The 23,612-nt window shown below is 44.0% G+C and overlaps 1 protein-coding gene across 3 annotated transcripts in view; it reads left to right on the top strand.

The window, feature by feature from the left end:
- The first annotated feature begins 848 nt into the window (after positions 1-848).
- LOC135201062 (APC membrane recruitment protein 1-like) overlaps positions 849-23,612 on the top strand; it is a 35,785-nt gene continuing 13,021 nt past the window's right edge. Inside the window, exons 1-6 of one of the 3 annotated variants that reach the window (XM_064229929.1) lie at positions 849-1,004; positions 10,589-10,927; positions 13,005-13,129; positions 13,438-13,566; positions 13,806-13,854; positions 23,446-23,565. In XM_064229929.1, coding sequence (XP_064085999.1) covers positions 999-1,004; positions 10,589-10,927; positions 13,005-13,129; positions 13,438-13,566; positions 13,806-13,854; positions 23,446-23,550 — 753 coding nt within the window. In that variant the 5' untranslated portion in view covers positions 849-998 and the 3' untranslated portion in view covers positions 23,551-23,565. Of the gene's footprint in view, positions 1,005-10,588; positions 10,928-13,004; positions 13,130-13,437; positions 13,567-13,805; positions 13,924-23,445; positions 23,566-23,612 lie in introns of those variants that run through there. The other 2 variants (XM_064229927.1, XM_064229930.1) reach the window with 2 other exon arrangements.

The raw sequence follows: 23,612 nt of genomic DNA, 5'->3' as shown, positions 1-23,612 counted from the left end.
TTGTTTCGTCCGCCTGGTTTTTTAAACATATATTTTATGAAAGTTCTGGTTCCTGGTTCCTAAGTGCTCACGCCACACGGTTGCGGACACAATAAACTGTTTATGGGTGCAAAGCTTTATTCCCTTAATTGTTTACTTTACTCACTATTTAGTTTAATTTTACTATATGTTACTCCAAACTCTTTGTGTTAATTCATCTCTGTTATCCCTTTTTTGCAACAAAATTGGAAAGACATACTACACGAGGCACTCTTCTTCGGGTGAATATCGATAAAGAAATTACCTCTAGTTTTTTGTAAACCAACATTAAATCCACTTAACGATTTTGTTTGCTTTCCACTAAATAATCTTTTAAACGTTTATGTAAATGACAAACAATGCTGATTCACGCAGTAGAAAGTAAACAATAAACCTGGCAGAAAAAGAAATGGCAGCCATAATACACGAGTGAAAATGTCGACCTTATAATCCGCAAAGTAGGAGATATTTCAAGCTCTCAATTGCCCCGAAAGTAGGATGTGAAAATAATGATAAAAATCTCGTGAAATTTAATGAATTGTCCTGAAAGTACGACTTGAAAATAATGACGGGGGAACTCGTAAATAGGACCAGAATCCGAAAAAATGGAGGAGTCCATTAATTGCCCTGAAAGTAGGACTTAAAAGTGAAAACGCTTGATTTCTACGAGTCGAAAAATGAATGCGACTATGAACTGCCCCGAAAGCAGGACTAAAAATAATCGTTTTTGGAATAATGAACATGAAAGAAACCCACCTCCAACGAAAGAGTGAGGAGGAGCCGTTGTAGGGATGGGAACCTTTTTCCCCCTCCCCACCCCCTCCAACACTCCATTCCAGCCTCCCGCCTCCCAGACTCCCTCCCTCATCCCAATCCCTTTCTGAACCCAACCGGTCGAGCGGCAAGTCGCAGTTCATAGAAGTCGCGTCGCACCGAAGGTTTATTTTTTTAAAAGTGTTCCGCAGCGGGGATATTTCACGATGAAGGTAAAGTGGAACGATTCGAGAAGTGTTTGCAGTTGGAATTGAGGTGAAAGTGTCTTAATTCTGAATCGAATTTCTGGTTTATTTTTCGTGTCGGTTATCGATCACGGTGGTGGTGGTGGAGACAACACGTGCGGCCATACTGTTTACTAACGTCGCGTTGTCCTGTTGGAGCCGTTTTCGAAAACGCCGATTATTTTATGTAATATCATTTCTTTTTTAAATCCATTCCGATGAAACGCAGTGTATACGTTTGTCAATTAGAGCTAATAGTGTAATAATTACCTTCAATAATGGTTAGTCATCGTTTAATGACATGAACGTGGCGTCGTCTCCAGCCCACGTGTTTAGGTTTCTTCCACAACTCGGCGATATATAACTTGAAAGGTCTTATATAGCATGGATTAATACCTTCAAAGGTCTACCGTTGTGGTATTTCTACAGAAGCCGTCCGCAAGGAACGTAAGGAACGTAACCGCGGATACGACAGCCAATAGGGATTGGGGGCCGTCCAATGTCTTTCGCCATGTTTAGTACTGGCCCCTGGGTGGTTAATTACAGTCGTCCGAATAAATATTAGGGTAAAACATCAAAGCAGGCCACGCAGGCCAGCTACCATCAGTGCAAGCCACCCTCCGAAAAAGTACATTATAGCGCGTCCTGACACCCGAGATGGGCATCAGTCGCGACTGTTGTTGGTGAAACGGAGCCTAAAGACCTTCTACTCTCCTTTCGAAGTAAGTATTTTCCCCAAAGTTAGAAATTAAGGCAAATTTTAAGATTTAAACAGATTTAAACAGAGGGTACTGAAAATGGCGCCCACGGCAGTGGAAATCTCACCAAAACGCGTTCAACATTTTTACTTACAACTCGAAGGTATTTATTTGAAGATTGACGCCATCTCGATGTTTACGGAGTAGCTTGTGTCAATAACTAACCATTTCCTGTGATAAATCCGCACACCACTTGTACCCACAGACGCTGGAGCACTTTTATATCACAACAATCGAAAACACGATTTCTCATCAACAACAAGCCAGGCGTAAACAGCTGTTGGGGTAGAAGATGACGAGAAGCGTGCTCTTGGCTAATTTTTTAAATAAGTAGTAAAACATCAATATTTACATATTTTATGATGATTAATTTGAAAATATTCGTTATTGAAAAAAAGTAACTCGACTCTGACTCAAATTTAAGTAATTATTTCTGAATTAGAACGTTCTTTCAAGTTCTGTATTATGACGTCACGACATCTTGACTTTCGTACCTATTGTAAATAATTGCTATACTCAACTGTCATTGCAGAACAGTTTACCAGTTATTCATGCAGATTGTTATCAGCTATACATGTAATTGTTATAATCGTAATGCGCATATATCTTTACTATTTACTTTTTGGATATATGAAGATGTTTTACTGCTGGATTATCGCCGTAGTGTGACGCAATCGTTTTCGGTCCATGGGCCTCTTGTCTGTTTTCGCACCATAAGAAATTATGGGGCCGAATTTGCAATGACCAGAAAGTCGTTAAAAGAGGAAAGTTAGCATTGAGGGGCATATGTTTTGACTGAGAAAAATACAAATTATTCAATAGCTAGCTTGTAAAAAAATACTTGGTTATAAAAACTTGATTGACAACTAAGCAGCATGTCTACTATGGGTTCAGAGACAGTGCAAGCAGGTTTTTGGCAATAACCTATTTCTGTAACGAACACTCTTAACAGAACGAGATTTTGCTATAGTGCATTACACCCAGTGCCGTAATTTTATAAGGGTATCGTGAATCACTAATCGTAAAGAATAACGACACTTGTCCTTGTACCAAGAGACAAAAACTCCATTATGCAGAAATGGATACGAACACGCGTATAAAGCTCCACCTACCCTCAACCCCCCAACCCCCTCCCCACCGCCATCCTCTTCCTGCCTTTCCTTTCTTCTTCTTCCTCCGCCTTCCTTTCTCTCTCTCTCTCCCTCTCTCTCTCTGTTGCCATTCGGTATGTGTTGACCCTCCAAACTGGGTATAAGACTACACACAAAACGTTGAAATTGGTGAAATTAGGCTATGTATTGGAAGTATATATACATAAATATTAAAGCAATTTTATCATTATTGCATTACTATGACAACTAGAATTCATGGAAACAGTTTATAACCTGTTAAGCGTCACCCACGTAATAATACGTTTTTACCGCGATCTACTCGGTAGCGCCTTCAACGGGATATTACGTTCAAGACTTTAACTGTGCTTGTCAAGCCGTCAGCCCCGTAATAATACGTTTACTCGTATAGAAAGTGTAGGAACATCATTTGGTAACACTCTCAGCACATGGGAAAATTAGTCCAGCCTGGCAACTCTTTCTGGTGGTCGCTTATGCTAGAAAACTGCCTGTCCCTGTTGGTTTTCTTTCAATACGCTTCGGGCGTTTATCGAGACAAATTGGATTCGCGTCTTTCACAATGAAATGTCCCAAAGAGGAGGCATATTTCTTTTAGGTGAGATCAATCAAATATAGATGAGGAGTGTGATATTGATACCTATTTGATGATGAGAGCTCTAGTTCTGAATCCTCCAGTGATGATACAAACTTTTCTTCCAATTTGCGGGAGTGAAGATGACTTTTCTTTGCCGATGACTGGACTCCGAGAGAGAGAGAGAGAGAGAGAGAGAATTTCCTACAGTTAATTACAGTATGAATAACAAGCATAAAAATCAATATTAACTTTGAAAAACTATCATCAGTGCTATGATCGCTGATTACAAAAAAGCGTGACGGTACGTTAGCAGCGAGCTCATCAGGGCGGACGCTTACCAGGATAATGGAACGGCGTATGTGTGAAGCCTCCATAATGTGGCAACGATGATTTTGCCATTCTTAGCATGCAAACATTAAAGCATGCAAACATTAAAGGTTACATTTATTTCTGGCATACGATTATTTAAGAAATTCAAAATACTATAAAGACTGAAATCAATGAAAAGTGCTAGCAAAAACAAAAAAGCAAAAAAAAAAAAAAAAAAAAAAAAAAAAAAAAAAAAAAAAACGTAGTCGTTCCTCTATGCACTTTTCCGTATTCGTTCCTCTATGGTTTTCGGCAGCGATGTACGAAAACGTTAGAAACATTTGATTTTATCTACGTTAGAAATATCTGTAATTTTTCGGGTAATTGGTTGCAAAAAAGGGATAATATACATGAATTAAATCAAAATTTTTTAAATAACAATGTAAATTTAAACTAAATAACGAGTAAGTAAACAGTTTAGGGAATAAAACTTTGCAGTTTCGTCGTCTGTCGTCGTCTGTCGTCGTCTGCTGTTTGTAATGTGTTTATGGCGCGCGCGCTTAGAAACCAGGAACAGCAACGGGTTTAAAGTGCAATGTGGAGTGAACTGAGACCAAAATGTGTATAATAACAATCAAATAAGCACTGTGGAGTTTCAGTTGTGATGGCAGTAAGGATAAAAACGGCGCCGATTACAAGGTAAGAATGAATTCAGTTCCAACCATAACCCCGGGAATAACAAGTTTCATACTTTCACTAATATAGGCAACAAAAATGTTGTTTTATTGGTCTGATTACAACTGCAATCTGAGTAAGATCAATAAACGTTACATACATACGCTAACATTGTTCAAATGAGTGCTGGGAAGGCTGGGGAAAGATGGTGTCCGTCACTGATGAGAACCTCCATGAAAAACGTAGCCGCCATATTGGATTTCAAAACTGCCTTGAAAACATAGTTTTTACGAAGAGCTCACATGCTTATTTTTAGTTCGTATGGGGCTTTTCATATTATCACAATATGTTGAACGAAACTTCATCCCTCTTTTAAATGGTATGCTTAGAGTTGCAATTGTATTCATGTTTCACCAATTAAATATCGAGTGAATAAGACCCGTCTACCGTGATGAGGGTTGGCCTGTACTGATGTTTCCCCCTACTTAAGATTCTTGATCAGTAGGTAATAATGCATAGAAAAACCGCAACTGCCGTAGTCTTGGCCTATTGTCTTGATTCCCATGTCCTCGAAGTGTGGTAATTCTACGGACATTTCTTCATTTGAGATATTGACCTCGTCTGACCTAACCAAAACTGACCTGACTTAGGGGGCCACTGTGACCTGACTTAACCCCATTCCTCTGGACCCTCAATAATAATGAATATCGGATGCAGAGTTGCTTGAATGTTTTCCAAGACCTTACCTTACTTTACCCTCCCTACCTTGACCAAAACTGGCCACTGACCCCTGACCTAACCAGGATGTCTTCCTAATCTTACAGCTGTGTTTGGGGGAGGGGATTAGCTTCCTTTCCCCCTCCTCCAGACAGACTCCCCCCCCCCACCCCCCCTCCCCCCCCCCCCCCCCCAAGTAGCTAACAATAGGGAACCGACTTTGGACATCTAACACGGAACCTTGAGTAGGCTTGAAAGGTTTCGGCTTTGCATCCTCTTGACCACCACCACCCCTCCCCAAAATGAGTTGTTGCCCCCATAGGCCTTTTACCTGTTGCCTTGGGCAGCGCTCCAACCTTGAAATTGGCCAGACCTGGCCTTTCGTAGAGTGCCGTTCCCTGACCTAATCTGAATTTTCCTTCTTAGCCTAGCCTCGCTTCCCAAACCATTAACCCTTAATAGACTGATAGAGCTAGTACTCACATGAGTCATAACAGGGTTTTGGGTGAGTGACAGATTTACTCATGGTGAGTGACAATATTATGCACCGTCCTTTGTTGGGGGGGGGGGGGGGGGGGGGGGAGAATTGGGTCGGTAAATTCACTAACGGCAACTTTTTGACTGGTGCAGATAAAGTAGGTACCTCATGATAGTTGCTTATTAAGAATTTACGATAGATCTAGGGTACTTATCGGCGGCGGCGGCCTAGACTATGGCAGTTGCTGTTCTTCTATGCAGTTTTACTTACTGAAGAATTATAGGTTATATTTATTTGGACGACTGTAATTAACCCCCTAGGGGCCAGTACTAATCACAGTGAAATACATTGGACGCCCCAATCCCTAGTGGATGTCGGATCCGCGGTTACGTTCCTTGCAATCTGTGCGGACTGCTTCTGTAGTAGGTATAGCGAATTTACAGTTAATTTTGGTTGGTCGACTGTAATTAACCCACACGGATCAGTACTAAACACGACAAAATACATTTGACGCCCAATCCTTAGGGGCTGTTGTACTTGCGGGAACGTTCTTTACATTCCGTGCGGAGTTATTGCCTAGAATTACTGTAGTTTACGTGACGTAGAGATATACTGCCTCTGTTTCCCTCATGCTTTACATTGTTAGTTGTTCATAAATACACTCCTGGGGTTTCTGTTTATAGTTATCTTTTATCATATTTCAGTTATAATTGCCAGTTTGCAAATAAAAGTGCACAGAAATACTTAACCGCTTCCTATATCTCAATAAATTTACCTAAATATTTCTCAGCAAATATACTCAGAATTTGTAACCAATTTTAGTTCTTATCTCCTTTGATATAGTGTGAGCTGTAATTATAAATTTACACAATAAAATATAAATATTTATTAGGAAAAGCTTGGTTAAATGGAAGATTACCTTGTAGAAGGGGCTCTTATTCTTATCCCATGTGTATATACCTCACAGTTTCCCCAGCATGTTGGTTTTTTACCATGGCTACTAAAGGTTAAGGGCTGGGCTAAAAATGCAATATGCAGCTTCCCAGCCTGGGTAAACTGATAAAAAGAAAAAGTACCAATGGAAAGGAAGATATGGAAATGCACAAGGAATTAGACAAAAAAAATTCTTAGCCTCCACAAGAAGTTGGAAGTAGGGTAAACAACCGAGTGGTCTATCTGCGGCCCCCCCAACCATGTTCGGACCCACCTTCAGAAAAATACTTTGATACGTCCTGACACCGGAGATGGGCACCAGTCACAAGTCATAGTCGTGGGTCGCAACACCTCGAGACATGAGACTTGTGACTGGTGCCCATCTCCGGTGGCAGGACGTGTTAAAGTACTTTTTCTGAAGGTGGGTCCAAGCATGGTTAAGGTGGCCGCAGCTAGTCCACTCGGTTGTTTACCCAATTTTCAGTACCTTTTTGTGGGGGGGGTGGGGAGTCTCTTGCAAGACATCATAAATTTTACAAGTTAGGCATGGTTTGTCTAATAATTTCTTTATATGTATATAAATTAGGTATACTTCACATAATTTCAAAACACATAAACTAAAGTTGGCAACAAATTCAGAGTATATTTGTATGATATTTACGTAAATTACCGAGATTGAAGATACTGTGCCTTCATTATACATGTCTTTTATAATGTTTCTTTGCACTTTTATTTTAAAAATGATTATAACAGACATAAGATCGTAAAAGATAAGAAATAAAACCAACAGCAACCCCTCCATGTATTTACGAAGACATGTATAGATGTCGTGAGAGAGAGAGAGCGAGAGAGAGGCAGCATATGTCTTGATCTTAGCCAGTCTAAAATTTGCCAATTGTGAATTGAAGGTCTATAGAAGTACAATGGGAAACTTTCCTGTCCGATTAATTCAAATCGATGGCTCGTAATGTAGATGCTCGCTATGAGTGAATCCATCCACCACCCAAACAAAACCTGTTATTGTTACTCATATGAGGGTATCCGTCTATTAGGGGTTAATGCTTAACATCAAGCACATGGAACTTGCTTAGAATAACCCTTAATGGTACATAGTAGGTTTAAATCCTTGAGTTTCGTCGTATGCTATAGTCTTTCCAGCATGCTAAGCTGGGGCAGGTAAGGAACTAGATAGTTGCCAAAAGTCGTACTATTTTAATTTAAAGTAGTTTATTGTTAGAGCCTGCTTTAAGTGAAATTTTCTAAAATTATAAAAATTTAATTGTATAAATTGATATTAAAAACATTTATCTTCACATATTTTCAGTTCAAACCCAATTTATTTATTTATTTTATTTTAATTTTTTTTTTTTTTTTTTTTGCGAGGGCTTTCTAAAAGTCAGGTAGATCAAAAGCAAGAACAATGGTAGTAACTGATTAAAGCACAATCGCCCTTTAGCTGCCAGTATCACTGGACAGTATGGATAGACAAAAGCTGAAATACAGGCAGTTCCTGGCTTACGACGGGGTTTCTGTTCTTGAGACGCATCGTAAACCAGAAAATCATCGAAACTCGTAATATTTTTAAGAAAACTCTACGTTTAATGCTTTGGGTGTATTAAAATTACGTAAACTGCATTTTTATTGCATTTTTCGTCAAGTAAAACTTCAAATATTGAATATTTTGCAATTTAGTCATATTTCTTCTGTCAGATTGGTGACGTAACCCTGGAAATAATTTCTGATGAATGTAATTGAAAAGTGCCGTAAGGCGGGGACTGCCAGAAGATGATCATGTTAACAATAAATAACAGCAATTATGAATGGTAATCAAATGGCTCAAAAAGTGCTAGAACCTTGTCATGTTGTACTATTAGATGGGGATGGTAGAATGTGTTCGGGAGGCAGTTTTTGATGGATCTGGAGCAGGTGAACATGTTTATAACTAATTCAAGAAGCAGCAGAATTCTGTCTGATTAGTCAGATTTGAAGCATTCAGCAGGTCTAAGGTGTGAGCAGTAGTCATACCAAATTTTAAAAAAAATGAAAAAAAAAGTAATATAGATGTGGCAGGAATGCCACCAAATCTTCCTTACAATATCAGGTGAAAAGGGCAAAGTGTAGAACTAATAATCTCCGTTTCTAACACTTGAGTACATGAGCTAAATAACAGAGGTATGATGAAAGATAATGGTGATTTATTATATAAGAATAATTTAATAAAAAAAGCTACAGTAATTGAAGATTGATATAGTACATTTATCTGTTTTGATAACGGTAGAATAAGGACGGTTTTAGTTTTTAATCATCTAAATGAATTATAAAAATACCCAATATCTAGCCCAAAATAGCTGATGAAAATACAATGCTTTAAAAAAAAAAAAAAAATGTCACTGTTTCTTCAAAGGCTGTAAATTAAGTCGGCCTTGTCCCAGAGTGGTCTCATAATTCTAGGAAGCCTGTGAATGGATTCTGTGACCAGATGAAAGAATCCTGAATAAAGGGAAGCACATTTAACTGTAGTAAGCGCCTCAGTGGCGTGGTTGGTTGGGTGTTTGCTTCTAACCTCGGTGGTCGCGGGTTCGATTCTCGCCCACCATTGAGGAGTGAGAGATGTGTATTTCTGGTGATAGAAAGAAGTTCACTCTCGACGTGGTTCGGAAGTCACGTAGAGCCGTTGGTCCCATTGCTGAATAACCACTGGTTCCATGCAACGTAAAAACACCATACAAACAAACAAATAAACTATAGGTGGATTGTAATTCAGGAAGAATTGGGCAACGTTTTGACTGTAAGGCAACTGGGCTCATGATTGGCTGCGTTTACATGACCAAAGCCTTGACTTTGGGCCAGTCAGGGAGAACTGTGGCAATACCTTAGGAACTGCGAGATACCTGTGTTGCGTGTCTTTAGGGTGCCTTTCGGCGCAAATGTATAGTAATTTTAATAATGGAAATTCCCAATGCCTACCTCTGTCGCCGTATTCTGCGTCTACCCAGAGAATATCATAAATATTTCCTTGTGGATCTCTTCCATAGAATTCCACTAATTTAACGTTTCTGTCTTTACCATTACCATTAGGGCTAAGTTCCCTCTGTCTGATCATGTTGGAACTTTATAGGGAAGTTTATAGGCAGTAGAATGTATTAATTGTACAGGCAGTCCCCGGTTTGTGGTGGTTTCTGCTCACGACAATCCGAGGCCACAAAGCTTTCCAGTTATATACATTAGAAATTATTTCCAGGTTTATGAATAACACCAATCTGACGGAAGAAATGTGAGTACAAATAGGCAAAATAATCAATATTTGAATTTTTTTAATGAAAAACTCAATTAAAATGCAGTTCACATAGTATTAATACACCCAAAGCATTAGAAGTAAGGTTCTCTTGGGATTTTCGACGATGTTCGGCTGACCACGTGTCTGAAGAACTAAACCTCCATCATAAACTGGGACTGCCTGTACTCTATTTTATTTTATTTATTTCTTTTTTTTAAGTAGGTAATTCCTAGTCCTTTTGCGTCAGCTGTTGGATCTTGGCCAATTTGTATTATTCTCCATCCAGAGGCTTATGGGGAAAGCCCCCTATAGCGGTGTAGAGTTGTCAGTGCTTCTCATGTGGTGTGCTGTAGGCATTATTCATGGTCTTTGCAGAATCCTTTTATCCTCGAGCTGCAACCAACCCCTTTCATTCCTTTGACTCTAGCTTTGTTCATATTCCTTCTTCATCTGACTTTCCTGCCATGTTAACGTTTGTTTCATAGAGCAGCTGTGAAGGGTTTTCATCCTGTTACACTACACCTTCCAAACCTTGTTTGTATGTGGAGGGCAGACCAGTGCTCTACTTTTTTCTGGGTGTTTTTATTAGTTTTATTTTATTTTTTAAATAAGTGGTAATTTATTTTTTAAATAAGTGCCATTTCTTTATTTATCTTTATACCTCTTGCTTATGAGCACCTTATTCTTTGGAGTTTTTGTTAATGTCTTTCCTTCCTTACAGACTCCAAAATCAGCAAAGAAGGCAGCGAAAGCTGAAGCATTAGTAGCAGTCGAGACCCCAGTTAAAACGAAGACTCCCAAAAAGGCCAAAACCCCCAAGGCTGCTGTTGAGACTCCCAAAACCCCAAAGGCAGCAGAAGCTCCCAAAACCCCAAAGGCAGAAGCAGTTTCTAAAACCCCAAAGACAGAGGCAGCCACCCCCAAAACTCCTGAGAAAATGGAGGTGTCAGACAATGGACCAAAGGTCAACGGCGGCTCAAAGCACGAGGGCTTTGGTGGATTTAGGCGTGGGGGCTTCAGAGGGGGTCGGGGTCGTGGAGGTTTTAGGGGAGGCAGAATGGTGAGTGCGTTTGTTGACGACCATTAGGCCGATGTTTTTTTTCTCATTTTGTTTTGATTGTTGTAATCGTTCCACCTTCTAATAATTTTCATTCCTTCCACATTTTAGTACTGTACATCTTTAACTATTGATCAGTTTATTTTCTCTTTTTATTAAGATCCCTTTGTATTTTCCTTGACCATCTCTTTCTTTCTGATGAGCACTACATTCTTTGGAAGCTTGAGTTTCAAGTCAGTGGCCCTTTTGGTGGGTTGTTCCATTTTTTTTATACTGGTTATTAATCAATCAGGTTTTTATCAAGAGAACAACACAGTCAAATAACTATGTTGACATTTGAGACTTGAAGAGCAACAGGGCACTGTTACATTTGGTGTGTAGCAACAGGGCACTGTTGAACTGGGTGATTGTTAGTTATTGCAGTTCACAAAATAAGTAGAAGACAAATACTGCAGTCAGACGTTTGAGAGCTTCACTGCATTAACAATTACAGCACAAGTATTTCATTGTTTCAATAAAACATGAGTTGAGTGCCATCAGTACACCACAAGTGGTGCATTTTTGGTATGTAAGTTTTTTTTTTTTTTTTTTTTTTTTTTTTTTTTTTTTTTTTTTTTTTTTTTTTTTTGTCTTTTTTTTTTTTTTTTTTTTTTTTTGTTCCCTTCATCCTCTAGTGTGAAACCTTGCTGTATTATACTGTACCTCCATTCATATTCTCTTTCTTCCATCTTGCTATCCACCCTCTCCTAACAGTTTTTTCCACTTCCTTTTTAGCACTATTCTCCCATTTTCCTTTTAGTGCTGAATGACCTTGTAGGTCCCCAGTGCATGGGACTTTGGCCTAAAGTCAATATTCTATTATACCAGATAATAACAAAACTAAAATACTAGCTATTCTGCTGGTAACTATTTTTTTGCAATTGTCATGTACTGGAGTTCTTATTATTATTATTATATTATTATTATTATTATTATTATTATTATTATTATACAGTACTCAGTATCTAAGAACCTTGAAGATGTGCCATAGTACATGTTAAACTGAATTCCTGCATGGAGATGTTGGTGCTTTTCAGCTTGACATTTTAATTCTTCAAAAGAGATTTGTATTATAAGATTGTGGCTTTTGTAAAAATTTAAGAACAACTTAGTTTAGAGATTGAATCAGATACAAAAAGATGTTCAAATTTTATTGTAGAGAGGAGTATATTGTGTATAATCATTAGTTATTCTTGTCATAATATAGATAGGAATTGCTTACATGCAATTAAGTTTGCTAAGGTATATTAGATGCATTATTCTTTCCATCAGTATGGGAGAGGTCTCTCACATACCCGGTAAATAATTACCGAGTTTGGATAATTCATTTTACATGTACTGTACAAAGAGTGTAACCACTTTTTATTTATTTATTTTTTATTTTATTTATTTGTTTATTTTTTTTTACACCATGTTTTATATGTTAGAATGTGTAGACTTGCAATCTACATTTTCCAAGGATACCATGTAATGTAGGCTGCTTGATGCTTGTAGAATTGACATTTCATTCTTGCTAGTTTCTATGGAAACTGATCTAAATCAACAGTTTATCATTTACTTATTTAATCCTGTATTTGCAAGTACACACACCATCCTACCTATGAACATTCAGATAGAGATACAAACAAACCAAACTGTATCGCAATTTAAAATTGTGTTCAGAGCACTTCCCTTGCTGTCTGTCTCCCCTCCCTCCTCCCTCCCTCCCTCCTCCTCCTCCTCCTCCTCCTCCTCCTCCTCCTCCTCCTCCTCCTCCTCCTCCTCCTCCTCCTCCTCCTCCTCCTCCTCCTCCTCCTCCGCCTCCTCCTCCTCCCTCCTCCTTCCTCCATTCAGATTTAGTTTTCCATGCCTGTTCTTGTATTGACTATGTCATAACTAGTAGGCATGAAGAATACAATAACCAACGCTCAACAGAAACTTGTAAGTCGGTTGATGTCTGTACTACTATGTTTTGTTTGAGGTGTTATAGCAGATACAGGATTTTCCTTGGAAAAAATTTTTGCACAACCTTATAATCAGTAAGATGTTTTTCTTGCTGCAGGCTGGGGTTAAAAGAGACGTCAACGCCAAAGCTGTGTTCGTGCGTTTCGAGGATGGAATCACATGTGACGTTGCACAGGCATTGTTAGACCAGTTTAAGGATAATGAAGCAGTCAGCTTTGGGAGGTCAGTGAGAGAGAGTATCTGTCAATACATTTGTATGATAGTAAGGTGTTGTGTTCGTGTATTCGTGTTTGGGAGATGATCATGGGACTGAATTTCATTCCATACTTTTGTGAAAGAAATTCCCAAGGATGTCCTGGGGAATGATGCTGGCTTAAGGAAAGGTATTATGTTTGTTCTTGCATTATTTATAGTATAATCCCAGATTATTGTGATCATTTTTATAAAGAGAATGTTCATACTATATATTAGAGGAGATAGTGTTATTTTTTAAGAGCTTACAGTGGAGTAAACCTTTATTTTTTTTGCAGGGGATTCATTGTCCACTTTGCAAGTTTGGATGCAGCAGCAGAATTGAAAGAAAAGGCCATGACCATGGAGTTCGGTGGAGCCAAGCCAAAAAAAACAGAATATGCATATGAACGTGTTGAACGGACAGAGTAAGTTTCCCATCATGTGAGCAAAGTCACTATTTTGTTTGTTTTTTTATTTGTTGTTCCCCAAAATTTTGATTGGCATATCACAAATACTAGTATTAAATATAAATGAAAATAATGCAGTGTATGATACTTTATAAAAGGAAGACATCAATTTAAATTTGTAAAGAAAAATATCCTTTTATCAAAAGCTTGTATTTTTTTTCATTTTTTACTGAATATTCTATTGCCATTCTTTGCAGGAAGAGACCGATAGCAGGAGGAGCAGAGTCGTCAGCAAAAAAACAGAAAGTAGGTTTGACTGATGTTCTGTCTCAGCCATAACAAAATACTGTCAGGCAGCTTTCTTTCTTTTGCCAGGTACCAGTGATTGGTTTCTTATCAATAACTTTTTCCTGCACGGTGGCATTTCGTAAGTGTGGTCGGATGTTCATGTGAATGAAAGGCCTGGTATGAACCTGTGGACAAGTACTAGCTGACCATCACTAGGCGTGAGAAATCCCATCTGCATTTAAAAGTTGCAAGCTGACCATCACCTTCATTCATTAACAGATATTGTATTCACAGCACTAAAGGCATTATATAGCTACTTTGCTGCGTCCCTTTGGCCATTCGTATTCTCTCTCTTCTATCATACTTTCCACCTTCTAACAATTGTTTTGTAGTGCAACTGCCTGCTTTTTCATCCTGTTATGCCCCTCAAAGCTTTTACTGTCAATTTCTGTTTCAGAAATTCTATATTCTACCTCTTCATCTTTATTTCTGGGCTCAGCTCGTGTCGGCCTATGAAAGGATCCTTAATATCATTCTTTCCAGGCAAAATTAATCTAAAATTACCAGAGAAAAACAAAATTAAGAAAATGTCAGTAAAACTGACTCGCTCACTCTTAAAAAGAAGTGTCAGTATGGCAATAGGGGCGAGTGGGAACACTACCACGAGACATTCACCAATTAGACCTTCCAATCAGAATCCCCACAAGAGAGAGCTGATACCAATGGGCGATGCGGCCGCTACTACTACTACTAGAGGACGCCACGGACAGCAGCGCCCCTAGCGGTCATCCTTAATTATTAGCGCCAGCGTTCGTACGCATTTTCTTGCTTGTGCTCTTTTCTCGGGATTTATCTCATCATCCGTCATGGAACGTGCTGCCATCGCAACGGCTAAGTTAAGTGCCTCATAAGTAGTGTTTTACTGTATTTTAGTCTTCCAGGAACCAGTATTTTCCTTCTAATAGGTCATATACGGTTTCCCGGTCGACTCGTGGCGGCTCCATGCTGCCTCGTTAAGAATTCCCGGTCTTCCATACTGGGACTTCTTATACTTATGGGCTTCTATATCACGTTCATTCGTTTTTTACATCGCCTTTTAGCTAGGTTAGCCCTTTACCATTTCTCTTAGTTTGGTATTTAGGCTATTCTGTGTTCTAGCCCAGCATCCCAGGCTCTTGCTCTTCATCGGCTATCGCTGGCTCCGAGTAGGCTTCTGTTCCTCGGAACAGTTTTGCCTCCTCCTGCTTCTTTTTATTCTTCTACTAAAAGTGTCTTTTCCATCTTCACGATGTAATTTTTAGTTCTATTTAGGGTGTTAGGCTAGCCTAGGTGCATGTCCCATGTATTGGTACAGCCTGGTTCACGGTGGCCCTTCCACGGTTTGTGTTGCTATCGCGGCTTAGGCCACTTGCGGTCACGTGTTCCATCGCACCTTACCCTTCCCCTTCCCTCCCTACCAGGTATAGGGAGGGGTCTGGGGGACCCCTTGGTTGCCATGACAACCTCAGTTGCCTTCTTCCCTCCCTCTCTGAGGAGGCCAGGGGTTCTCCCCCAGCGGGGGGATAAGGGCAACCACTCATCGGGTACCGGGACCCCGTGTCACCGAGCGGGTGTAGTTGTTTGGGACGGGGAGGAGTAGGCCCACCCCCCCCCCCCACCTTCTCTCTCTCCCGCCGTGGTTACCCCGAAGACCCTCCCCCCCTCCCCCCCCCACCCCCCCCCTCCCCAGTTGCCTCAAGGCCACCCCCCCCCCCTCTCTCTCCTCCCGCCGTGTTACCCCGAGACCCTCCCCCCCCCTCCCCAGTTGCTTCAGCCACCTTCCCTCTCCTAACGCACGGAGCCTTCCGCCGCAGCCTTTGGCACCTTTGGTTATAGATTACTGGCTCCGCCAGCGGGCGGGGTGGTCACTACTAGTGTCGATTGCTTGCCTACTATATCCTTACCTTTCTCCCCCGCTACCGGAAGGGAGCTTGCTTCTTACCCTGGGCACTCTTCTAGTAGACGGGAGGGGAAAGGTTTGATAATTATTGTTATTTTTAAGGATATACCCTAGTTTTACGATGATTTCTATAATTTTATTTTTGTTCCGATACGTAATACAAACCATCGGTCCTTTAACAATAGGAAGTAGCTAGCGGCAGCTGGAACGGTCGTAAGCTTCGAACAAGGGGAGAACGGTAGTTAACTGCTTGTCCGACAGTCGCGCGCCGCGCGACTGGGAGGTAAACAAATCACTTTTGCTTTCGGCCGCGGGTGTGAAGGACGTGTTCGTCATCGCTCTCTGCCCGCTTCATCGTCGTATGCTTTGTTTATATTGTGTTTTCTACTAATGGTTTGTTTGACTTGAAAATGAAACTGTAAGTACACTGTTTTCATTTTCATTACTTAATTATGAACCAACATGGAGTTATCGCCGTAGATGCGGCGATTTCCTCTCTTTTCATGAATTGAACCCTTGAATTATGCCTCGGTGCCGAGGGCGGGCGCGCTCGCGCCGAGTCATGTATTTTGGGCGAAAGTGTGTAATTGAAAAATGTAAGTACTCTTTTCATTATATGTTTGCCCTGTGCGTTCGTTACCGAGAGTGTGTTTGCGCTCGGCACGAGTCTTTTAATTTTGTATATAGAATGCAATGAAAGTGGATTCGCAATTGCATATTCTTTTCATTTTCATTTATTTATTTGCATGAAATTTAATTTGGATCAATTTTCGTTCTTACCCGGGAATTGATCCTTACGTTTTTTTTTTATGTGAAATGAAATCGCAAGTGCAGTATTCTGTTTCATTTTCATATATATTTTATGATAGCATCATATTATTGGATCAAGTTTCCGTTCTTACCCGGGAATTGATCTTTTCCCCTTTAAGTTCTATGAAGTGAATCGCAAGGGCAGTATTCTGTTTCATTTTCATATTACTTTTCACTGCTGTGCGGGGGTAGGGGAAGCGAAGGTCTGCCAGGAAGTCGTCGGAAAGCTCTCCCGCTACTCCCTTGGTATCCGATTCTTCGTCTTCCTTCCTGCCCCCCGCTCAGCTTCTTCGTTGTATTTTGTATTTGGGGTCTTCCTTGCGTTCGGGGTGGGGCATGTCTCCCCCCCGTGGCGTGATGGGAACCCCTCTTACTAATCTATCTGTTACCGCAGGTGCTACATCCGTGGGAGACGACCTTGGACAGGTATGGACCACCGCGGAGGCAGGCGTGCCTAGCATCCACGGGCTGCTGCAGCGTCTAGCGAGGTCTGGGCGGTCTCCACTACTCACACGGCCGCTTATGCTGCTCCCCCCCCGCCCCCCCCCCCCCTCCTGGTCTACACTCCCCATGCTGTGTCGATGACGCCGTCTGCCGCTACTAGGGCCGCAGCCGTACCGAGGTGGGGTTGCCGCCGCCGCCTGTTTTCTTCGTGTTGCCTGCCCCAGACTTCCGCTGTTCCAGCAGCTCGCCCCTGGACCGGCCGCCAGGACCCAGGTTCCGCTGGCTGCCGATGATTCTACGAGGCGATCGCTGGGCCTGCCGTACCTGCCGCTGATGTGATTCCGCTGTTGGCTTGGCTGTCCCTTCTGGGTCTACCGCTGCCGCTGTTCCTGCCGCTCCTGAGCTGGTTGCTGTTCCTGTCGCTCCTGATTCCTGTGCCTGTCCATGCTGGTCCTGCCCACGGTGTGTCTTCCCCAGTCCAGGTCCTTCCGGACAGGTGCAGTCGGGCCCTGTTGCTTCGGCAACTGCCCCCGGCTCCCTCCTGGATGGAGACCTGACGACTGTCCTGCGAGAGCTGAACGAGGAAGAGGAGAAGAGGAAGCTGTCATCTTCGTCTTCATCGTCTGCTGCTGCCTCTTCCCCTTCGACTTCTAAGGCCCATAAGCCGAAGAAGAAGAAGGCTGCCTTCCCCCCTAAGAAGTCTCCTTCGGGAACTTCTAAGGGCCCGTCCCCCCCTCGGTGGGACGGGGGGTCCTTCTGCTGGTCCTCCTGCTCCTTCGGGAGCGGGGCCCGTCTCCCCTTCCGTAAGGAAGAGATAGACGGGGACCAGAGGATTATCGGTTAGCTCTGGTACTTCCTCGCCTGGTGCTAGCGGCGATGCCGCTACGCCAGGTTCCGGCTCGGTCTCTCGTTCGCGAGAGATCCCGAGTGTACGTTCTCCCTCGGGAGACCGTGCAGCCAAGTTTCGGCGCCAGAGTTCGCTCGGCGCCAAGACGCGGCACGGAGCAGAAGGCGGGTGAGAGACGCTCAGGTGACTCTTGCCAGGCCAGCGGCCGCTCTTGCAGCGACCAGCTGGTAACCCGGGTTTTCCCCCCTAAGAAGGCTCCTTCGGGACCTTCTAAGGGCCCGTCTCGCTCCGGCGATTCGGGGAGCTCTTCTGCTGGTCCTCCTGCTCCCTCGGGAACAGGGCCCGTCTTTTCTTCTACCAAGGAGAAGAAGACGGGGACCAGAGAGTACCAGCTTCGGCTGGCACTTCCTCGCATGGTTTTTTTAGCGGTTCTGCCGCTAAACCAGGATCCGCCTCGGCTTCTCGTTAGCGAGAAGTACCGAGTGGACGGTCTCCCCGCGGGAGACCGTCCAGCCAAAGTCTTGAACACTCGAGCTCGCTCGCCGCCAAGACCGAAGCGCGGAGCAGAAGACTGGCGAGTGTCGTGCAGACGACTCTCGCTAGGCCAGTGGACGCTCTCGCAGCGACCAGCTGGCTGCTCGGGTTGACGTGACGGTCGCTGACCAGCCACGGGTTGAGGCGAGGAAGGGGTCCCCGCGGTCGTCGGTACCAGCGGCTCGACGCTCCGAGAGGACGCTCGCCGGTCTCACCGCGACAACGAGCCTAGCAGGTCACCGCACCTGACGCCGCTCCATCGGGACCGGGCGGAGACGGTAACCACAACAGCTCGCCTGACTCTAGACATCAGCGTCGACGTTCTCAGTCGAGCCGCTCGCCACAGGTGAGCGGCACGGCCAGGCCTGCAGATCGACCCCACCCCACCGCGGGTTGGTGATCGGCTGCAGCCCCCCACGTACGCTGGTCCTGCCAGCGAGCGGGGGGGGAGCGTCAGGTCTGTCTCTCCACTACCATTCAACTTCCTCGGGTGGGCTACACCGGAAAGAGCGAGGTAGCTAGGAGTGATCGTGAGAGGTGCGCCGCTCACGATCCCGTCACGACGCCGCACGTGCCACGTATGGTCTTAGGACCAACCAGGACGTACGCGCAAGTGATTGGAGGCGACCGTCAGGGGGAGAGGGGGTAGCGTCAGTTCTGTCTCTCCGATACCTTCAACTTCCTCGGCATACGCCAGGAAGAGCGAGGTATATAGGAGTGATCGTGAGGTATGCGCCGCTCACGATCCCGTCACGACGCCGCACGTGCCAGGTTGGTCTTAGGACCAACCAGGACGTACGCGCAAGTGATTGGAGGCAACCGTCAGGATCTGTTGCTGGCCCTTCTTCTGAAGGAGGAGGGTCCTGGGAGCTGCTCTTGTTGGAGGGACTGGACGGTCCTACTCCTCAAGACGCTGTAACTTCCGAGATTCAGAGTAACTTTACCCATGGTTATTGCACTGATTCGTCAGCACAACGCCCGGGAAAGGATCGCCGCTCCCACCAGCAGAGCCCATGTCTCTGCTAGAGTCGTTTTGGGGCCCGAGAGGGAACCCAAAAACCGACGGTGGGTTTGCCGCGATCGGAGCTTGCCGATTCTGTCTTGAACCAGAGTCTCTCGTCTCCGGACAAGAAGGCTCTCTCAGTTCTGGCCGGTCGATCAAGCTACTTCCACCTCCTCTACTGCGACAGCGGCGTTTCTACGTGTCTTCGGACACCGTATTTAAATACTCCTTCGGTCCTCCTGAGAGGTTTCGACCTCGACGAGGACTGGAATGAGTCGGAGGACGGTATCGGCTCTCTCCTGTCAGGTGTCGATCAGCCCCACCCAGACGACGTTCACAGTGGCGGCAGACCCTTACCTACAGTGAAAGTTCGTAACCCTCCTCGGGAAAACGTTTTCTCCTGACGATACGTTTTCCCAGACTCTGAGAGGCCATCGCCGCAAGGCGATGGCTGCTCCTACTCTTCTCCAACTGCTAGTTCCACTGGAAGCGAGCGAGTATCCAATTCCTCCCCCATTCCCTCTCTCCTTACGGCTACGAGGAAAGGGGAAGGATCCTACAAGAGATTTCTCTGTAGGATCCCACGTTGGGGACTGCGCTACCAGGGGGGACCTTCGGGTCCTACCTGACGTAAGCCCCGGTCCGTCAGGAGGGATCCTGCCCCATTCTCGATTTCTACGGAATCGAGAGGACCACCAGCCGATATCGTTTGACGAATTCGGTGGGGTTTCGCAGACTGCTTAGAATTCTACGGAATTTCTAGCGCATTCAGAGTGTTAGAGTTTCTTACGATCTCCAAACACTTAGGCGAGACCACGGTCCAAAGTGAGCGAGACGAGAATCCCCGATATGTTACACGATAATCGGGAACCTCGCCTATGCTCGAATTCCTGGAATTTCTAGCATTAGGAAGAAGACTGCTGCTGAAAGAAGACTATCTCACAGTAGGCGACCAACTGGAATAGAGAAGAACGGACGGGAATATCCAGTTTGGCTGGAACTATCGTCTTAGTATTCTGTTCACCATTGAAGCTTTCCTTCGAGGAAGACTTCTCCTTCACTCTCTTTAATAGAGAACGAAGGTGGTCAATCTCCAATCCTTATTTTGTTTTTCTTGAAGGAAAGAATTTAGGATGGAGATCGTTGTTCAGAATCCTACAAATATACTACGTATATTAACCTCGCGCATGATTCTGCTAAGCAGTTGAATGGTCCGAGGGGTAGGCGCATATCCTGGTTATTTCTACGGATTGCGACTTAGACGAAAAGTATTCTAATTGAACTGCAACCCGGGTTGCCTGCAACCTCCCAGGAGTTTCCAGTTTCAATTTTATATACTTATGGTGTTGTCACAACAACACCATTTAAGCTTTTTATATTTACCGAAATTCGTTTTCGCTTAAATATAATTTGCTCGAGCATATCTTTTATGCTCGGTGGTTCTAGCCGAACGCATTCCTTCGTGGAAAGGATGACTTGGCAACTCAGGATGACGAGTCAGCGACAGCTACTGCGTATTGAATTGCCCGAGGCATTTCAGTATCAGCTGCCGCTTTGAGATAGACGGTTGTTTATGTCTTTCTCACCTGCTTGGTTTGGTTGAATAACAACCGTATCTCTGCCCAATAATCACGGACTTAAGTCTCTGATTAACGGGGATTCTCTCATACATGAATGACCATCTACTGCTGTGAAACGCTAGTATTCATCGTCTTCGGTATTGCGAGAAATTTTAAACAGAGATATCTATTCGACTCTCATCTTTCTGTTTACCGCACGGTAAACAGAATTCTGTAATAGTCTCTTGCTGCATCGTAGCCCGATAATGCGAATGATTTTTGCGGAATCTGAGTTTTGTCCTCAAAATATCTTGTATTCGGAGGTGTACAATTGTTCATTGTTCACCCCGATTAGCAGATGTATTGAAAGACATCGCCTACTCCCACACCTGCCAGCTCTACTTCCAACGTTCAGCCCATGAGAAGCAGTTCTTCAAGCGGCACTCCCCTGTGTTTCATTACTGAAGACGCCCCGCTTTCATTGCACAACGGACAGCAATGAAATGGCGGTTAACGTTTTCAGTCATTTGTAAGCACAGAATTTAGAATCTTGAGATTCCTTCTCTCGATTCAGCTGGAAGACGTAGGTTGCATTCATTGCCTACCTTCGTCTTCAAACGTCACATAGTGTTGTTTCTCCTTAAGCTGAGATCCAACGTCTGAGATTTTCTTGCCATCAGGGACCTCGGTCTTTTGAATGGCTGAATTGACTTTCGCCTTTTGAGCTTATGCATTAAGAGAATCATCGCCGTCCGCCTCCGGCATCGGTGACTAACAAATATTTTATTTGTTTGGTCTCTCAGCATAACTCTTTAAAGGCGAAGGTCACGTGACTTACCCGGATGCTTGGACAACTTGCCTCTACTGATTCCGAACCAGTCAGTCGGCAGCTGTCAGAGCGCCCGAGTCAGTTACGAACTATGCTGTGGACTTAGTTCGGTTGTTCCAGAGCAATCATTACTTCGTCTTAATAGCTTGTCAGTATGAGTACTGTACATAACCAAAGTCGAGAAGAGGGATAGGTCATACGACTATTCCCTTCTTTTCGTCTTAGGTAACTGCATGACTTCTCTTGAGAAGTCAAGCACAAGGGATGGGATTTGTGACGCTCGATTTCGTACCGATCTTCGTAGCGAAGACTCAGAACCCTTCGGTAACTGACGATTGGTTCGAGTCCTTCACAATACCCTCCCTAATGGACTTCACCGCCTTCGATGCGAAGGAGGATGCTGCCTTGTCCGCAAGAACTTCTCCGTGGCGCAGGTACTGAAGGCAGGGGTCTGGTCAACAGATACCACATGCCCTTCCTTCTACCTTCGGGATATTGCCCACAGGTCCTTGGATCCTTTTCCTTGGGACCCGTGGTGGCTGCTCAACACGTTGTGTAGCGAACCCAGACCCTCGCAGGCTGAACAGCATCGAGTCCTGGTGTGACCATAAGAATGGATGAGTGAATGAGAGTGTGGACTGGCTCCTCTTCCCATCTTTTTCTTCCCCTCTACCTGTGGTTAGAGGGACAAACGGTCGTCAACCTGCTGGATAAGGACAAGATGCAGGTGAGCTACTCAACAGAGCCCCATCCTATCCCTTTCACTAGGGATAGGAGCGTATATCCACCACTTCCTCCAACAAGGGGGAGGAAGTGGATGCCAGCTTAAGACAACCCATACTTTATGTTGCCTCTTGCAAACAGGAACAAGTTCTTGCTTGCTGGTACGAAGAGATACCGCTTGCCTCTCTCTTAGTACTCGGCCCAGAGGTCTGACCATTGATCCTGCGGTGCACACGACCCGATCAATCGGACAGAGGCTTGGATCCCTCCCTCGCTCTTACGACCAGGGAGGCATTCCAGGGATGGACGAACACCAGTCTGTTCATCAAAAGACTCAGATTCCTCCCACCAAGAAGTGAGTCTTCCTATTGTTAAAGGACCGATGGTTTGTATTACGTATCGGAACAAATGACAATTTGTCGAAAATTGCATTTTTCCTAACTATACAAACCTGAGGTCCTTTACATATAGTCCCTCCTCATGCCACCCCTCACTCTGTGTATTTTGCATGGGCCAAAAGCAAAAGTGATTTGTTTACCTCCCAGTCGCGTGTCGGACAAGCAGTTAACTACCGTTCTCCCCTTGTTCGAAGCTTACGACCGTTCCAGCTGCCGCTAGCTACTTCCTATTGTTAAAGGACCTCAGGTTTGTATAGTTAGGAAAAATGCAATTTTCGACAAATTGTCATATTTTATATGTATACCATCTCCGCCGTTATCCGTCGTGGTTTTATTTCACCACCACACCTGGTTGGATTCTATCTCTTGTCTCCGGCGTAGCCTAGGACAACCAACCATATTACTACCCACAGTATTATGGCGGGGCTCTGGTTTTCTAATCTAATTTCTCGCTCCGGCACCAGCGGAGCAACTGATAGGCTGTAAGTGTTCTCCTGATACTTATGTATCTTTCCACTTACAGGCTACCAACTGTCAGGTCCTTGGATGCAACGCGACGTTGTACGACCCCTCGCCCACGATGAGTGCAGGTCTCACGCTCCGTGTGCCACGCCTTACAACGATATGATCGTCTGGCACCCGGAAGCCTGCGCCATCTGTTACGACCTGGCCAGTCAGCTGGTGGAGGGG

This window comes from Macrobrachium nipponense, chromosome 27, assembly GCF_015104395.2.
Source record: "Macrobrachium nipponense isolate FS-2020 chromosome 27, ASM1510439v2, whole genome shotgun sequence".
NCBI lineage: Eukaryota > Metazoa > Arthropoda > Malacostraca > Decapoda > Palaemonidae > Macrobrachium > Macrobrachium nipponense.
Note: the sequence above shows the minus strand (reverse complement) of the source record. Positions and strands in the feature narration are given on the sequence as shown.